The 18,276-nt window shown below is 38.6% G+C and overlaps 1 protein-coding gene across 1 annotated transcript in view; it reads left to right on the forward strand.

The window, feature by feature from the left end:
* The window catches only part of LOC138288314 (chloride anion exchanger-like), a 94,539-nt gene extending 76,753 nt beyond the window's left edge, over positions 1–17,786 (forward strand). The window contains exons 16-21 of the mRNA XM_069229824.1: positions 235–330; positions 1,215–1,451; positions 4,263–4,317; positions 5,428–5,573; positions 6,458–6,529; positions 11,994–17,786. Coding sequence (XP_069085925.1) covers positions 235–330; positions 1,215–1,451; positions 4,263–4,317; positions 5,428–5,573; positions 6,458–6,529; positions 11,994–12,017 — 630 coding nt within the window. The 3' untranslated portion in view covers positions 12,018–17,786. The remainder of the gene's footprint in view (positions 1–234; positions 331–1,214; positions 1,452–4,262; positions 4,318–5,427; positions 5,574–6,457; positions 6,530–11,993) is intronic.
* The last annotated feature ends 490 nt before the right edge of the window (positions 17,787–18,276 follow it).

The raw sequence follows: 18,276 nt of genomic DNA on the forward strand, positions 1-18,276 counted from the left end.
TGAAAGACATATGTCACAGGGACCTGAGAAATACTTTCTATATTTCATGGGTCCCTGTGAAACATAGGTAAATATTTTCTCTACAAATGTTTCAACAAATCTCCTAAGGTTAGCCTGCTCCATGATGACTGTGAAACAACCTTTATTGTTACCAACATGGCAAAAGGTGGATTAGCAAGAAGCAGAACAGGAGGTATGTAAAACATGACAAAGATCTCACCATATTTTTTACAGGTTGGTTTCAACCCCTTGAGGATATTACGTAAACGCAACAAAGCTATCAGAAAAATCAGGAAGCTGTTGAAGAATGGAGAACTGCAGTTGACTCCTGTAAGTTTACGCCATTTTGATTACAAGCAATAGCTCTTTTGAAAACACACTATACGCATGCCTGCCATGGAAGGGGCAGTAAGGTTTCTGACATCACCAACAGTACCACTTCCATCCACCATGCATTCTATTCACAATCGTTAATGCTCACATCATTAACAAAACATACAATATCTAATTAAAGGAGAATTACATTATTACTGAAATACCTAACCAAAGAAATCGTGTAATGAGTAAGGACATGGCCAGTACTTAACTTGTGAAGGCACTAGCAGCTGGGTGGGTGGAAATGGTGATTTTTGGGAACTGAACTGATTTTTCTTCATCAGACTCCAAACTGGGGGGAGGGGAGCAGAAAAAAGATCACAAACAAGAACAAAAGAGGGAAAGACGGGAAAACAGTGACAAAGACAAGAAAAAGCATAGATGTAGAAGAAACTGCAAGAGAGAAGCAAAGGTACAAGTGGTGTAGGGTAGTGGAGGAAAGTGGAATGAGATGGAGTGAAGACAGTGTTACTATTGAGCAATTCTGGGATTCAGCAGCACCAGTGACGAGCTCCTAAGAAAAACTTTAGGTCCTTGCCCTATTTCTTTTTTTTTTTTTTTTTTTTTTACAAACTAATCACCAGACATTAACTACGACTCTACCTGTTATCTTTGCGATTGACAGATAAGACTAAAGATACCAATATGTATCAGAGAAACAGGAAAGTGAGACATGGTGCATAGGTGTGTATAAAGAACGAGGTACAAGGAGAGCTGACCACCAGACAGAACTGATATCTCACCAAGAAAAGGAAAAGATGAGGTCAACACATGATAAGAGCAAATGTTTTGCATGGAGAAAGACACAGTTAAATTATACATTCTTTTTTTTTATACAGAAAGGGGTGATTTGCACTAGCTATAACTACCAAGCATCTGATGATGAAGAAATCGACAATAACCAAATCGAGGAGTTGGACAAGCCCACATACACTGCCGACCTCCCCATAAACATTGACTGGAACTCTGACCTGCCGAACAACATCGTAGTTCCCAAAATTGATGTCCACAGTCTGATCCTTGATTTCACATCTGTCTCATTTATGGATCTTTCTGGCACAAAGGGCATTAAATCGGTAACTAACTTTATTCTCATGTTGGGGCAACTGTTAGGGTGGTGGGTGGGTTGGGTTAGATTAAAGCATGAAACTTTAGTAAAAGTTCAGAGCACAAAAAGAAAATCAGAGTCAGTGATTGCCATGAGCTTGCATGGTGCTACAGCCAGTGCTTAAATTGTAAAAAAAAAAAAAAAAAAAAAAAGGTTAGACATACGGCTCTCGCCAGGGGCAGCTGCAGTTTACACCACCCATTGCCTGTGCCAGTGATGCCAGTGAAAGGACCTGCACAACTAACCATCACACTGCTACAAGTGTGTCAGTTCAGACTATTCGAGGACCTCAAATCTATCAGAATAGGTTGGGCAGCAGGTATTAGCTGCCTTTTATATATTTTGAATTAATAAACAACTGTTGATCTACTCATCTTGAAATTACAGAAACAGTGCCACCATGTGGTAGCTGTCATAAGTGACAGTGTTGAAAATTAAGTGCCAGTGCCGAGCACTGGAAACCACCATCTCAAATTAACCACAAACTACAGCAGCCTCCTGCTCCTCCAACCATACCCTCATTTTGTTCCTCATCTGGAAAGGTCTGTCTCTAGTGAGTGCAAAAAAAAGGTCATAGCCAATAGCATCAAATAGTTTGGCAAGCAATAGAGGTGATCCTCCCATCAGTGATGGATTCAATAGCCACCCATTTATCAAAACACAGGTAAACGTTGAGATCACTTCAGCAAAGAATTAACACAACTCCTTAATTTGTGTAAGGAGTTCATTTACAATTTATTCCAAGTGTAGCCTAATGGGTTGATAGTCAAACATTGGCACAGGGATAACATTCTTACGAGGCTCTGTAATAGGGCCTTATGCTGATTTAAGGACACAATAGCCATATGGAGCCCACCGAAGAGTTCACATGAAGGCAACAGATTGCATAGATTAGTCTCAAAATAGCAAAGCAGCTCGTCATAAGAAAGTACTAGTTTACCTTCGCCATCTCAACCAGGAAAACAACTTCATGTTGTCGAAAAGGTCTCGTTACTTAGGATTTTTAGTACAGAGCTGTTGGCCCCTCTCCTTAGGCAACACTGCCCCACAGTGGTTGCTCAGCCTATGATCAACAGTCTGAAGTTCTCTTTTGGCTCCATGTCATGCTTGCAAACGCAAGTCAGATCTGATTAAGAAACAATGTATTCTTTGAAAACAAGCCTGTTTATGATAAATATGAAGCGATGTGAGGCTAAGGAGCAAAGTAGAACATTTGATACGTTTATGGTCCGTGACCTCTCTCAAGTGAGGTGCAGTCTTGTTTGCGACAACAAACCTGCTATATAAATATCTTATCAGTGCTGTGATAACTCTTTATAGAGTGCAATCAACTGTGACCGTAATCTTGTCAGTGTGCAGCTATTTACTGAAGCAAAGCTCTGAGAGGGGGCAAAAAATACTTTTTAGGTCCGGTTTGACTCAGCCCTGTGTGATACCTATTATCACCATTTCTTTTCAATATACGCAGACTGGGCTTTTATCTCGACCAATCGGAATATTTTTGTCTCATCTCATACTATTTGCTGTTTGGTGTATAAGTCTTTATCCTATGAAGCGCTCGCTTTGCAATATACGAGGAACTGTTTCACACTGAGTAGTCCACTAATTCAAAACATTTTATTATTTGTCTCGTACATGCACTTTATCAAAAATGCAAGACGGATGTACTAGCTTTGCTGAGCTTGTTTATTTTTTCCAGTGTGCTCCAATGTCACCTAGGGACACCTCATAGCTTTATTTGTACAGAGTGCCCGTTTAATCTGGAAAACCTTATTGGCCCTAGCTATAAGCATATCTGTCTTGCCCCTTCTCCAATAGGAAGATTCCCTCCAGAACTGCCAGGCTAGATCCAACCCAAACTGGAACACAAGCAACCCAAGGCTGGTTTAACCCTGAATGGGACTTTTCAGTTGGGTGTAGGTTGGTTCCAGTGGCACAGTGAGCATGGGACCCATGATTGGGCATACACCTGGCCACGTAGCGTAGTACATGAAACACACAAGATGATGAGACAACGCTTGCAATAAGTCTAACCAATGGCAATAGCTTGGGTAGCATTCCAGCCCATCATTCTTTTGCCCTCCATGCCACTTCAGTTTGGACCTAGCTACATGCAAACAAGTTCTGACCGTGCTCCAGTGGGAAAAGTCCTGCCCAAACTGCCAGGTTCTCCCTGAACTGTAACACAACCAACCCAAGAATGTTATGCCAAACCACCCTCAGCACATTACAACAAAGCAAACCCAGCATATTTAGGCTTGATGGTCATCATCAACAGTTTTTGATTTAGTTAATGCTAATATAAAACAGTCTGTACTGCACAACTAGGCCACTTCAGGGCAACAAAAAACAAGCTGCCTTGTCATATTTCTTTTCTCAGAGAAGCAAAACAAAGTATTAAATAAGTTAAGACTGCATTGTTTACCACTAGTGTCTTCTTTTTTTAGTCTTGCTATTGCATCTATATTGAAATATTTTTGCATCTATTAGAAGTGACTGCAGTTCAGCAGACTCGCACATTGTTGTTCTGTTGTCTCTAATTCCTCAACTTTTACTGCCCAGCAGTATTGGTACCCGGAGTCTATTACATCATGAAATGCATGACTGCCTGGTCTAGTTCCAGCAGTGGGATTCGGGTGGGGGTTGTTTGTATTATTTTGAATAAAAAATAAATCCCAGAAATATACATGCAATGACCGTCAATGTCACTGATATATTGGTCAACCCAATATGTGGACCCACACCTTTGTCTAAGCATTATGTTCTTTATACTGCACAGATTTTGAAAGAATTCATCAGGATTGAAGTTGACGTTTATATTGTGGGCATAGACAGTAAGTATTGTCTGTTTTAATTTCAATTTTAATGTTCTACATTATCCCTGCACCCATAGAGGGTAGGGTTGGTGGCCTGTTCTGCCCAAATTTGAAAACAGATCTGTTTTGGTGAAAAGTGTGGGAGAAGACACTTGCTTAAGGAAAGTGTGCTTCGGGCAGTAGTTATTTCCAGGAGGAAGGAGAGGCTTTTTAGCCACCAGGAAGTTACACTGAATCTTAGATTATTCTACAATTAGCAATGTTTACAACTTCTGCATACTGTACATAATATTTAAATGAACATTTTTAATCTGGTTCGAACTATAAATGCCCCTTTCCGTTTTTTAAGTTGTCTCTTTTGCCTAAAAGTTTTAAATAGCTAATTTTACATTACTTGTCTGGTATAAAAACTTTTTAAGAGGTTTATGTTTTTAAAAGTAATAATAGCTGAAAGTTGAATTATTCATTAGACTTTACAAGTTACATTTACTTTGTATTAACATATTTCAGATGTTTTAAAAACTTGGTTAAAGGTCTGATGTTGTGAAAATTTTTAGTAATGGTTATTAATAAAATAACCTTTTTTAACAATATTTTCAGACAATGCCAAAATGTATGTATACATTGTAAACAAACAAGCTCAATCGTCAGCTTTATTAAAGTTTTTTCATACCCAAATAAACTACCCGAGTTGAAGAACGTCATATTTGTTTGCAAGAAAGATACAAATATCTATTTAACTTTAAACATTTGACAGTTTGTCAAGAAGTTGCAGAACCTATATGTAACATTTAAATAAATAGGCCTAACCTTTATACAGTGTTTAAAGTTGTGTAAGGCGTTTTACTAAATTTTGGGGGATATCACTTTCCCAAGGAACACATTAGGCAGACATTTGGAAATTCTACCACATGCACTGATGGAATGGAATTACACAGGATCACTCTGGACAAACGTAATTTCACAGAAGTGTACATTTGGTTGTGTGATTCCTCTTGTGAAAGTCTATATGCAAAGCTAAGTTCAGCTTTCAAAACTCCTATTCACTGTTGACCTGTGTGCAAACTATGGACATGCATATTTTACGTTCGAGATTGTTGGGTTTAAATACTTCTTCCTTATTTTTAGATGACCTTCAGGAGAAACTTCAAAGATCGGCATTTTTCGATGAGGAAGTCACTACTGACATATTTTTTCTCACCATTCATGATGCAGTGTTACATATACTGATGAAAAGGGAAATGGCATGTCCACCACAATACAGCTCCATAAAGGTAATACTAATTTCAGATCTATAATAGCCAATCAAATGATGTGGACCACTCTACACATGTCCCATTGATTTTATTCCATCCCACACTGCAGAGTCTAGAGCATCTCATAACACGTGACCCTTTAATTCTGATGCAGCTAGTGTCAGTTGTTAGCAGCCCAATCAAAACTGCAGGATCCTGCAGATCCCAAGTGTCACCCAGGCACAAGTTGCCTGCTCCATGCAGGTGAAATCCCATTGTGGAACACTGTGGGAAGATGAGGTGTTACTGAGGGAATTATGTGTGGTATTCCTGATTTCCCAGTCATATCTCAATTCTTCACACTCATAATTCCACCTACTTACCTCAACCCCATCCCAGGAGTTACTGATGCTCTGAATATCGGTAACACCTGTATTGTGGCCCACAATTCAGGGCACTCAAAATGTGGCCCTTAACATAACTAGCATTGTGTGGAGTTGGGCATAACTCACTTTGCTTTTTCCACTAACAACGAAACCAACAATGAGAGCAACCTTGAAATTATTTTTAGTTGCTGTCATGTATGTCCCAAAAGCTTAGTTTTTTGGGATATATCTCACAATGTGTGTAGAAAATCAAGTTATCCTGTAAGATTCTCACATGTGATATTTTTTAATAAAACTGAACATTAAGGTTTGGCTCCTTCTGCTTGGACTGAGTCCATCCTTTCCCCTAGCACCGCTCAGATGGCAACTAGCAGCTCTCATTTTCCTCATCTCACAGCATCTCTAGAATCACAAAGATAATTAGCATTTTGGAAATTTATTTAAAAATTATTTTATGATGATCTCGGAATGAAAAATGCAAATATATGTAAAGGATAGATACTTTGCTATAAGAAATGCAAATTCTTTTCAAAACAGGAAAAAGACAAAAATCTCTATGATGAGGTGGTTGAATTCCCAAATGGAAACCTCCGCAGTAGGGAACACACAGTAAGTTTTTACTTCTCTATTTCTGTTGTATAAGCCATTGCTAAAGGTCTTCATGTTGCAACTGATAATAACCCTTTGTTACCATTTGTTACCACTTGGTACCAATATCTCAAGTCATCCTTGTACAGCTCCACAGGTGTCTGATTCAAATAACATTTAAAGGAACAGACGCTTAGCATTCTTTGTCATAAGAATAATATTCATTTACCTTCCTTGTGACTAGTAGTCAAAAGGTTTGGTCAGGGACGTAGCTTGGTCAGTAAGATGGGGGGCAAGCTTCAGATTTTCTGGCAATCAGGCTGGCTTATAATAATATTAAATACATTATATGACAAGCAAGGTGCATGGTTAGGGACCTGTGTGGCAGTGGAAAGGAGAGGAATGCAGATTGGTAGAAGTGCTAAGAGAGAAAACACAATATTTTGTAAAATTACCAATATTTTTGAGGATTTTGAACACAGAGAGGGAGAGTTTGTGTGTGTTTTCATCTGTGCGTTTGTAGGAATTCCTGGTGAAATCCTACTGACATCTCACCATACCAGACTGAAAACACCAACACGTCTACCCAACAAGTTAGCAGAAAATACATATATGAAGAGGTGGGTGTATACCACCCTATACCACCCCCCTGAAGCTACTCCCCTGGATTTGGTGCCTCATTTTGAATTTTAGAATAAACTCCTCATATTGTACTGACCAGTTTTTGAACTTTCCATAGTTTAGTATCTTTTTCAGAGACCTTAAATGAGTATATAGTAAAAATGTGCTTATTACTGATTTTAAAAGTAAAATGTCTCAAATCACCACATTCTTCATTGACTTCTTATTTCCATCAATAGAGATTCCTCGTCCTTCCTCCTTCCAACTCAAACCTCACCAACTGGCCCCTAGTTACAGCCTAAAACAATTGCACACCCACAATAGGCATTTCTAAAGTCCCGGAGTCCTACATCTAAACCTACCTGCCCACAAACAGTTTTCAACTACAGCTTTCTCCAAGGCTGTCCCCTGGGAAGTCCATTCCTATGTCCTGCCTTTCATGACCAGTGACACAACCTCTTTTACGAAACTGCATTCAAATTCATTGCAGACATTTCCCCTTAAACAAGCTGGGTCTTACAATGTGGCCTCTTGGAAGAAGCATTGGGTTTTGCCAAAGCTACACATTTCTTTTGATACCAAAGTCTATAAGGACAAGGAGGATTGAATTCATAAACACCATACATGAAAATCTAAATCTATTTTACAGAATATAAGGCTTGAATTTGAGCATCACAAAGTGCAGGAGAAATACATATTCCTCATTTCACATTAAGCATTTTTATAACTTCTGCAAATGTCACCCTCTTTATTAATTGCTCATTAGAACTGGCCCAAACCCTGAATCAAACAAGCAGATGTGAATCACACACATGATAAAGGAATTTTCTTAGTTTCCTGGAACATAAATTAGGTGTGGGTGAAAGTTTTGTTGTACAGGGAAATCTCTTACATTTTGAATTGCACATATTTTGTAAAATTTGATACAAATTCCTCAGTGCAAAATTCTTTGTGATTTTCACTTTCGGGAAACTAGCTTGAACAATAAATGTCTCACAGACACATTTTCCCTCTAAACCAACCTTATGCTGGCATCTCGTGTGCCTTTTGAATGTTTGGTATCTACTAGTATCCAGACTCCTCATAGAATATTAGCCCGCAAACTTGAAGATATTTCAGATAATTTGCAAACAAAATCAGTTACACCTGTAGTGGCAACTACTGATCCACCTCTAACATTGCTCTGCTCTTAAAGGCCCAGAAACATCTGCCACAGCCCATAAATGTGCTGAGTTTAAAGTACTAAGTGCTGTGCAAACAGGCATCAACCTTGGGTAAGAACATAAAAAGTTCTTTTAAATTTTGCTATTATTGGCTATAACATTCTTGAAGATCATTCATCTGCTATTATCATAAAGCAGTGTTTATTTACAGCCTTTGATTTTTTTATAATTATGGATGTGGCAAGGGAGCCAGAAGTAGCCATGGGATTTTCTGAGTCCTTTTTGAGACACGGTGGCAAAGCTCATAGAGAGCTAAACGAAGCCACAACAACCCCTGGCAATCCTCAAAACACTTTCCATGATGCATGCTTTGCTCTTGCTAATCAAACAACTTTAATAAGTCCATGGCATTTTCAAGGTTTGCTGAAGACCCAACTTCAAGGTTTGTGCAACAACTTAACCACTCCATTCCACCGCAATCTGAGAAACAAGCTGTAGCACCCGTAGCAACCCTGGGGCAGAGTTTAGTAAAAAAATATATGGCTGCTTTATATTTTATATCTAAATCACACTTCTAAACTTCGCTAATGAGGAATAAAAGTACAGGACCTGATAGTTCTAGAACTTTCTAAGAACTTAACACATATTTCATTGGCAAATGTGCACAAAATCTGCTCAACATTTTCATAAATGTGAGTATTCTTTTAAAGTAGGATGCACATTTGGCAATACACTATTACCAGAAATTGGCAGTACGTGTCTGTCAATGTATTCATACATGGCCAGGTGTCATTCTCAGACAAGTGCAACTGTGCAAAGCAGCCACCCGCCACTCCAATGCTTCTTTTATCAAGTGGAAACCTATTATGGCATACCACATTAGTCGTATTGTCATCCCAGCAGTGCACTGCTTTATGGAGGCAGGAATTGTTCCGTACATAGTATATTCACAAACCTATTAAAGGCCATGCCTAACCTACAAACAGTGAAAAGGTCCCATTAAAACTGGAACCTGGGGGTGTCCCAGAGTTCCCTTTGAAAACATATGGCAAATTCCGGTATCAAAGGCATTATTTGAAAAATGAACAGACTTGTGATGTTACTGGGTACAATCTTATAGTCTTCCAGGATGTGTAGCCATGCATATTCTCCTAACAACAGATAAGTACTATAAGTTGATTTATGGAGACAAAAGCCCTCTTCTCTTTTCCATCTACACTGAGCTTCAAAACACCGATTCATCACTATATTCCTGTCATAGAATTGATATTACAAGCGTGATGGCGTTGATACCACACAACTCCCTTGTATTAGGTCAAGGACGGAAATGAAGATTTAAGCTAAGAGGAAAAGTAGTGAGGGTGGTGAGAGAGAGGCATTTCTGCTGGTCAGCTGTTGAAATATCTGGGCTGTATTCCTAGGCACTGTGTCTTCAGTAAGATAAAGGTTAGGTCTCCTATTAAGGGTGAAAGAGCACAAATTATAAAGCAGTCTGCACACAATGGAAGTACAAGACACAAATACCGCATACAGAAATCTACTCGGTGGAGGCAGATGGCATGCTGCACCTAGCCCCTGGAGTACCCTTGAAACCAGCAGAGGTGCTGAAGATGAGGACCACTACAGCACCCAGAAGGAAGGTGACTGGATGAGAAATACAATCTCAAGGGAACTGATTGGACTAACTATGGTTAAAACAACAAATGTGAGGGAGCAAGTCAAGCCAGGTAAAGCTAATAAGGGTAGCAAGGAGTCACAACAACCACAAATGAGCTCAGTGTGAGAGTCGCAATGAGCTCAGTGTGAGTCTCACTACTGACAAGGAAGCTTGTCTGAATGTTCCGGTTCTCTAATTGCTCGGGCTGCAACGCCAACTCTGGCAAATGTAGGTATGTGTGTCAAACTGTGTACATTTACCTTCAGTAGACCCACAGACTACATCAGCAAACCTGAGCTGCTCCTGCTTGCCTGACCAGTCCTGCAAAATGAGGATGTCATGATTGTCAAGACTAAACCCAAATGGTGTATATCAGTGACCGGGGAAGGTCAAATATATTCAGTCTGTTTTACCAGAAGTGGATAAGGCATGAAAAGCTCAGTCTGCACAAGAAGAAACTGAGCTACTTAGTATAGTTTCTATTCAGAACTCTTACAAAGAGTCTTCTGAAAAGGCCCATCTTGCTGGGAATGTGTTAATTCCTGCAGAGAATGTGAAGATGATAGGTATATAATTTGGCTGTATGTCGTCTAGGGAGAAACAGGTAATTACAATGGCAGTTTCCTCTAATTGCCATTACATTTCTCTAACAAGTTCATCACTTTATTATTTTATGCTAGAAGAAGAGGTATTATTGCAAGAGTTACCACACTCCTCACAATTATCATAATCCTCTGCTAAGAAGGATCTTGGGAAAGAGAATGGTAACCTCCAGATTCTTCAGAATATAGCAGCAAGTGCCATTTCCAATGGGGCTCTGCTGAATTTATATTTCATGTACATAGTAATACAAAATTCACATTTTTATAAAGTTTGAGAACTTGACACAACAAAACATACAATCAAAGCATCCTAAAAATGTTGGTAGCTTTTCCCAAAAAGTTTGTTACTGAAGTATTCAAATACTACTTTCTGTTGCTCAGTTCACACAAAACTTGTAACACTTCCATAAGCATGAGATCATTAAGTGCACCAACTTGGTGAAGCTTGAGAGAGTAATTCTTGAAGGGGCTGAATTGTGCAAGTCCTCAGCCATCAACATGCTGGCAAAATACTACAGTGGCTGCCACTCAATGTTTAAGGTTCTAGCATTGACGTATGAATCTTGCATGATCTCGATTCCACTTACTTGAAGAGATTCGATCCTAAAACCCTAGCAATACACCCTGCTATAGCAGCAGAACCCTACTTGAAACCCCCAGATCTATGAGAACAATTGTAGGAAGAAGCTCTTTACCTTCCATTTAGCCAAACTGCAGAATGCATTGGTTTGATATCATCTCATGCCACAAGAAGGGTCTATTTAGGTGGGCAATTAAGACTTGCTTATTTTGGTTTAGCTTATGAATTTTTTTGCAACAGTATTAAGGTTTGATGCCTTCCAATTGGTAAACAAAAAGCTCATATTATACTCCTATATTGTTATTGTGCGTACCTAGGAAAAACATGGGGAAAAAACGTACAGGGGAAATACCATTACCCTCAGTACCAGATATTATTTGCGACAAACTCAAAGTTTTTAATGCAGGCTAACATGCCATCTTTGCGACCAGCTGTAAAGCACAGTATTTCTCATTCTGCATTACTTTGGCCACAAAAGTGTCTGTAGGTTTTACCTAGAAAAAAACGAATGTGCAAAAACCTTGGGTTAAGTGCAATTTGCTCAGAATTTGTAATCAGGCACAAACAGTGTTTTCTCCCAATTTCTATGACGATGGAGATTAATAATTTTTCAAGCTTTCTTAAGAAAAGGGTTAAAAAAAACACTTCCCCTGAGTTTAACAAATGTTCCACATATTTTTAACAAACATATTTGAGGACCTGGCCAGTTTTTACATGCGTGTTGTTGGTTCGTCCCTAAATAATTAATTAGTCCACATTTAACTACTAGTCATCAGGAGTGATTGTGATTTTGGGAATGAGGAATATGGCTTGGTTCTCTGTACAAGGAAGGATAATAAATGTATTTTTGTTCTCCTTTTAGGTGCCATCTGAGACAAGATTCTAACGCAGATCTTTAAAACAATGCTGCTGCCCATCTCAGGAAAAGCTGGTGAAACAATGCACAGAGAGATTCACGGTCTGAAGGTGTAATAGCAGATACAAGAACTGCAAAAATGTCTCCAAGACTGACATAAAACAATGTGTTTTAGAGCCTGTTTCTTAAAGATGTAATAGATCTTTCTTGTACATCTGACTTGGAAATATCTACCTTAATTAGCTTGTGCAACATGCAGGTCTCAATATGAAATCCCAGCTGGGCTGACTCGGTTTTTCATTCTTCATGTTTGAAAAGCTGTTGTGTAGCAAGAACTTGTTCGTTGCAGTGCCATGACAACGATTACATCAAAGTCTCTTTAAATAACACGTTTTTATTATCATCTACTACATTGTGTACACCTGACATTCCAGTTTCAAGAGTATACCAGTTCGAGAGGATTCCTCTGATTACAGAGGAGACCACTGCTACCTTATCTATTTCCTGACTAAAGACACAGTAATAATGTGAGGTTTACTCAACAGAGGACAAGAACAGTGTGCTATATTGTTTCTCTCCAAGATTTCCACCATTATGGAGCTCCTTTTTTGAAGTACCTTTACAAGCATAATCATGAGTGATTCTTTCTTACGAATCGGAGGGGAATAGTTTTCTTCATTTCCTCTATTCAACAGCATCTCTGTATCATGGCTCAGAAGGCCTCACCAAATCACTCTAACTCGTTCTGTGTATTTCAAGAAACAGGTCTGTGAAGATACCCTTCTTCAGAATGAGAACAAATGACTTTCTTTCTACTTCCTATCAGTGACAGCAACGCCATTTTATTCTTTAAATTTGATCAATATACCCTAATTGAATGAGCCGTCACAGGACCCAATCGACCTACACAACAGAAGTATCAAGGTTCTGTCCACACCTACGATGCCTGATTTCTACATTTCCATGGGGCCTTTGATTTCATCAAAAGTCATTAGTAAAGTTTAGTTTGTCAGTTATTACTCCTCCTAAACTTTGAACTTTTTTATAATCTCCAGATAGGCCGAAGAGCCTCAGACGTTAAATTTTATCTAAAAGAACTTCATGTATTCATTAATACATTTTACCTCTACAGGCTCAGTTATGAACTTCTGCGCCCCAACACCAGGCACTGCAACTCTAAGTGCAAGCTGAGACCAATGATTACATAGTATCACTGTTACAGTGAAGAATGGATTGTCTGAAAAGTTCAATTTTAAAAAAATACAATTTTTCTCAGAATTGGATTTGCTCACACCTGAATTGAATATTTGGATGTTACTTTGAAGATCAAATTGACATATTTAATCCATGTATTTATTTAATATATATTTGAAACACCAGATTCTCCTTCAGTTTGGACTAGACATGTTGCATGAATATGACAAATGTTTGGGGCAAGAAGGTGACATGGGGATTCAAAGTTTTAATTGTATTAAGCTGTATTGCAGTTTATCATATTTTCTGTGATGCAATGTTGAAACCTCTCATCTGTTATTGTACAGAGCTGAAGCTGACATCCTCCAATTAGACCCTTCTTCCACTAAACACCACACAACTGTCCACAGTCCCTTAGCATACAAGATTCCACTGCAGTGTCATTAACAAATTTGGCACCTAATCTGATAAAGCTAGTATTAATACATTCTGTGAAGTCAGAGGTCGATTATTTATGTGGGCCTACCAAACTTCACCTTTGAAAAAATATTCAGTTGAGATCTCTAAAAACTGTGAGACTCAATTCCTTCGAGTACAATTTCTTTAGCTATTAGAAAATTGATATTTTTCTGTGCCCCTAGCACAAAGGCTAAGGACATTGGCTGCTGGCTGATTAGTCCATCCCGATTTGTTCTATTTTGCAACTAGCATTCTACGGATTGGCTTGTGTGTTAACTTAAAGACCCCTCTCTATCACTAATTGTTGCGAACTGTCACAGCTTTCATGTGCTGTACGCAGAGCCGACACTCTGAGTCCATGCGGCATAGGTGGTCACATGTTTAGGTTGAACAGTGAGGTATAAGGGGCCAGGGTTAAAGTCTGTAGACTAAGACAATCACAAGGAAGAGGAAATTTACAGACAGAATGTCACAGCAGGAAAGTAGAGTATAGAGGACAAATCAGATTGGGAATTAAAAATATACCACGGGCAAACTAAAACATTTGCAGTGCCCTGGGTACACACCAAAATCCATGTGCCTCATCAGCACGCATGACTACGCTCCTCTGCACCAGAGCTTAATCAAGAGAAGGGCATAAGAGAGAAGGGCAGAGACATGTTAGCCTGTGCGAGAGAAAAGGTGTAATGTTAAGTGTATAATAAGTATGAAGGGAATAAGAAAAAGGGTGTAGCAAGAGAGCAAAGATATAAGAGAGCAAGACCCAAGAGAGGCTAACGGTTGAGAAAAAGAGTGAAAGCTAAAATGGGTAAAAAGAGAGAAGATTAAAGTAAGTGATAGGAGAGGCATAAGGAAAAATAGAACTAAATAAATAAAACGTGCATTGGCAAAGCCAATTTTTCATGCATAGGCTGTAATTCTTTTGGGTTGGTCAATGATTTCTTTGTTTTGTCGTTTTTTTGTTTTTGTTGTGCAAATCCTTGTATTTGGAAAGGCCAACACTCCTCGTCAATCTAAAAAGGAATGGGTAATAAAAGCATTTTTTCTGTTCTCAAAAAGATACATTACCATAGTAGTCACTGGCACTGAAGGTAACTACTTTGTGTATGAATGTACTACTTGTGAAAGGATAGAATGCCGGTACTCACAGTGAAGTTAGCCAACGGCTGCAATGGTCTGAGCCATTGCCCCATGATGTTTGCTTTAGTGAGTGGAAGAAAAATGTGAATGACACAACAGCAGACCAATGGCTGAAGAGGGCTGGCAGAAAGCCCCTATAAGTAATTATGTAATACTTCTAATTTTAGCAAAATCAAAGGCCTTTGCTAGTGCCAGACCTAAAAAGAAAGATGAGGCACAAAACGCAACAACAGCCAGATGTGAATATAGAAAGATGATGAGGAAAAGGAAGAGGAGAGAGAAAGGAAAGCTGTAAACATTACCACAGAGGGCCCCTAGGGTCCTTATATTGCTGCCTACCTATAAGTGATGTCCTCTGCAGCAGAATAGAGGAGCACATTATGGTGCAGTTGGAGACCCCATAGTAGCAAGGCCTCACATGTCCCTGTATATCTGCCCTGCTCCAATCAGCAACACCAGGTCAACAATTTTTTAAACCTGCAGAGGTAGAGAGGGGTGTGTGTGTTTTATTCTTTAGTTATAAATGAAAAACAATTTAGCTCCACATCTAGGCTTGGTCAACAAATCTACCAACTTCGACTTTTGTCCAAGTACTAAAATATGCTACTCAGTAAAACTTTAATCACTTCTTAATATATCTAGTAAATGTCTATGTCATATCAAGCAACCATAAGCAGCAATTATTGCTTTTCAAAACTCCTAAATATATAAATTTAATAATACCTTTCCCTCAGGGGCCTACCTGGATTCATTACAATTTTAACTTTGTTTACGACTGTTGCTGCAAACCTGACAACATATAGGAAATTGAATTGTTTATAGTTTTAAAAGGACTAATAGGGTAAATTTCTAAAGTAAAATGTGATTTTTCTAACTAAGCTAAGTTTCAAAATATTTGTGAAATATTAACATTATTGTACTTTTTGCACTAAAGGCAAGAGGGCTCCAGAATCTATAATAATTATTAAGGGAGATTCTCACACATACACTTTTTGTACCAGATTATAAATATACTTTTTTAAACTATCAGCCTATTTTCAAGGATTTCTTAAGAATTCCTAAAAAGAATAGTTTTGTATCTACTAACATTCTCTCTTGAACCACTGATGTCTTTCGTTTGTTATCCAAAACAGTGAGTTGTGTTTCTAGTTGCATGTGTACATAAATGTATATGTATTGCTCCTTTATCTTATGCACAATACAAATATGTATAGGGTTCCAAACATCTGTTGTTAATGTATAATTTTGTATAGAAAACTGATTTGACCAGCATGAGTGTATAGTAATGGTCTGATTGCTTGTGCTATGTATAGAATGTAAATAATGTACATAAACCTTTTCAAATGCAAGGGGTTTTGAGCTCTTCTCTTTTGATTATATTTTACTTTTCTTGCTGGAAAAGGATTTTAAAGAATTCCTAAGACACCTATGCCCTTACTATTTTTCCTCTGGCTTATTTTCATATCCTCTCTGCACAACTCTCCTTTACTCTCATTCTCTTTTAGTTCTTTTCTTTCCGACCTATTTTTCTACTTGCCCACTCATTTCGTACGTTCTCCTGTGGAATGAGTTATATTCCCAAAAGAGCCAACATAGATCCCCTGTTGTACCTTGTCCTGACATCACCACAGCTTTGGGCACCAGTACTTATTATTTTACACATTAGGCACTGGTCAGTGGCCACCTCCTCAAGCATGGGTGCAAATACTGCATTACATGGTTCAGGATCACTTGTACTCTCTTTCTCTTTAACCCTCGCTCGCTCTCTCCTCATTGTCTCTTGCCTCTTTTACAACAATAACAGATACTGGTGCATGCACACTTCATCTAACTGCAGTTCTGGAAAAGCTGCAAGCAGTAGGGGAAAGCTGGTGAGGACCCCTTACACTGTAGAACATCACAGATGTGATTGTCATATCCAGCGGTGATCTGCTTTGAGCAAATATGATGGGGTCCACTTTACCAAGATTACCGAAATTCAGAAATCTGCCCATTACGTTTTCTCATGACAAGTGGAAAGAGTACAAGTTAATATTCTGTTAGTTACCCTACATCGCCCGTAAAGCCATACAACTGGCAGATTATGGCAGAATTACCTCATCATGCAGCTAACCTGACTCACTATTCAATACGTTTTTACTTTACATTTAAATGTGTTTGGTATATTTTTCTGTCCTGCATGATAGGCTCACACTTTAAGAGATGGCCTATATTTCTGCTTAGACGTTGATATGTTAAATTTACAGAAATTACACGAAATTCCCCAAAATACACAAAATATTAAAATTCTTCCTCAGCATTTTGCTATATTTTTGGATTAAGGGCGTATTTTCTGCTAAAAAAATAAAATGAATAATAGCTTTGATGCAGACAGCAGATACTTATGTTATGTCCACGTTGTTTGTGTACATCGATGACAGGATTTTACCTGAACAGAATCAAAATTATACAACATGGAGTAATTGCGTCATTTCTGGCATTTTACATAACAAGCATTACCCAAAATGCCAGAAATTAAGTGAGAATATACTAATGTAGACAAAACAACTCCTGGGCCTAGATTTTCATTCAGATCACGATCCAGAGATTCACTCTCACCTGACATTGATTTCCTCACCGAAACATGGCTGAATTGTTTCCACTTCATCAGCCATACCTCTAGCACTACCGGATAACTACTGAATGCTCAGACTAGACAGAGAAGGTAGGGTCAGTGGTGGTTTAGTCATCATCTTTAAAGATCCTATTCAAATTTTGTTCATAGATACCTTACAAGTAAATTGAGTAGAGATATGTGTTTTTAGAGTTTAAATCTCTCCCAAGGACTGCTGGAGGGGCACAACAATATATCGTCCTCCGGGGCCAAAAAATACTTTAGTCAGCTTCTCATGGAATTCATAGTTCTCCATGTTCTCACCTTCCAACATTTTCTTCTATTGGGCGATTTCAACTTCCATGGAGAGAATTTCGCAAATCCTGTGGTAGTTCAACTTATCTCTGACCTAGCTTCGGTAGGCCTCCAACAGAAAGTTCAAGGCCCTACACATCTAGCTGGCCATACGTTAGATTTGATTTACACAAACTCTCCCGCTTTATCTTGTGACTCCCCTCAACCCTTATCTGGACAGACAACTCTCTAATAAGTTTTCAGGTTACCAAACCCAAGGTGCCTGAACATACAGAGAAGATCTTAAACAGCACTGGACACTGGCGCAAAATTACCCCTAAAGCTTGCTCTAATGTATTTAAGTGTTCACTCACTTCAGCAGATACTGATGTAAATAAAACTCTAGCAGATTACCACCTATCTGCAAATGCAGTTTTTAATAAAATTGCCCCTATAACATCTTCCCCTAATTCCAGCCACAGCATGTACACATCATGGTAGACACTGGAACTGCATAGGGAAAAAGCTTTGTGCAAAAAGCTTGAGAGACAATGGTGTCAGTCCAGTAATCTCATTGACAAAGATGCATACAAACTAGCCTACATTATC

The sequence above is a fragment of the Pleurodeles waltl genome, chromosome 4_1 (assembly GCF_031143425.1).
Source record: "Pleurodeles waltl isolate 20211129_DDA chromosome 4_1, aPleWal1.hap1.20221129, whole genome shotgun sequence".
NCBI lineage: Eukaryota > Metazoa > Chordata > Amphibia > Caudata > Salamandridae > Pleurodeles > Pleurodeles waltl.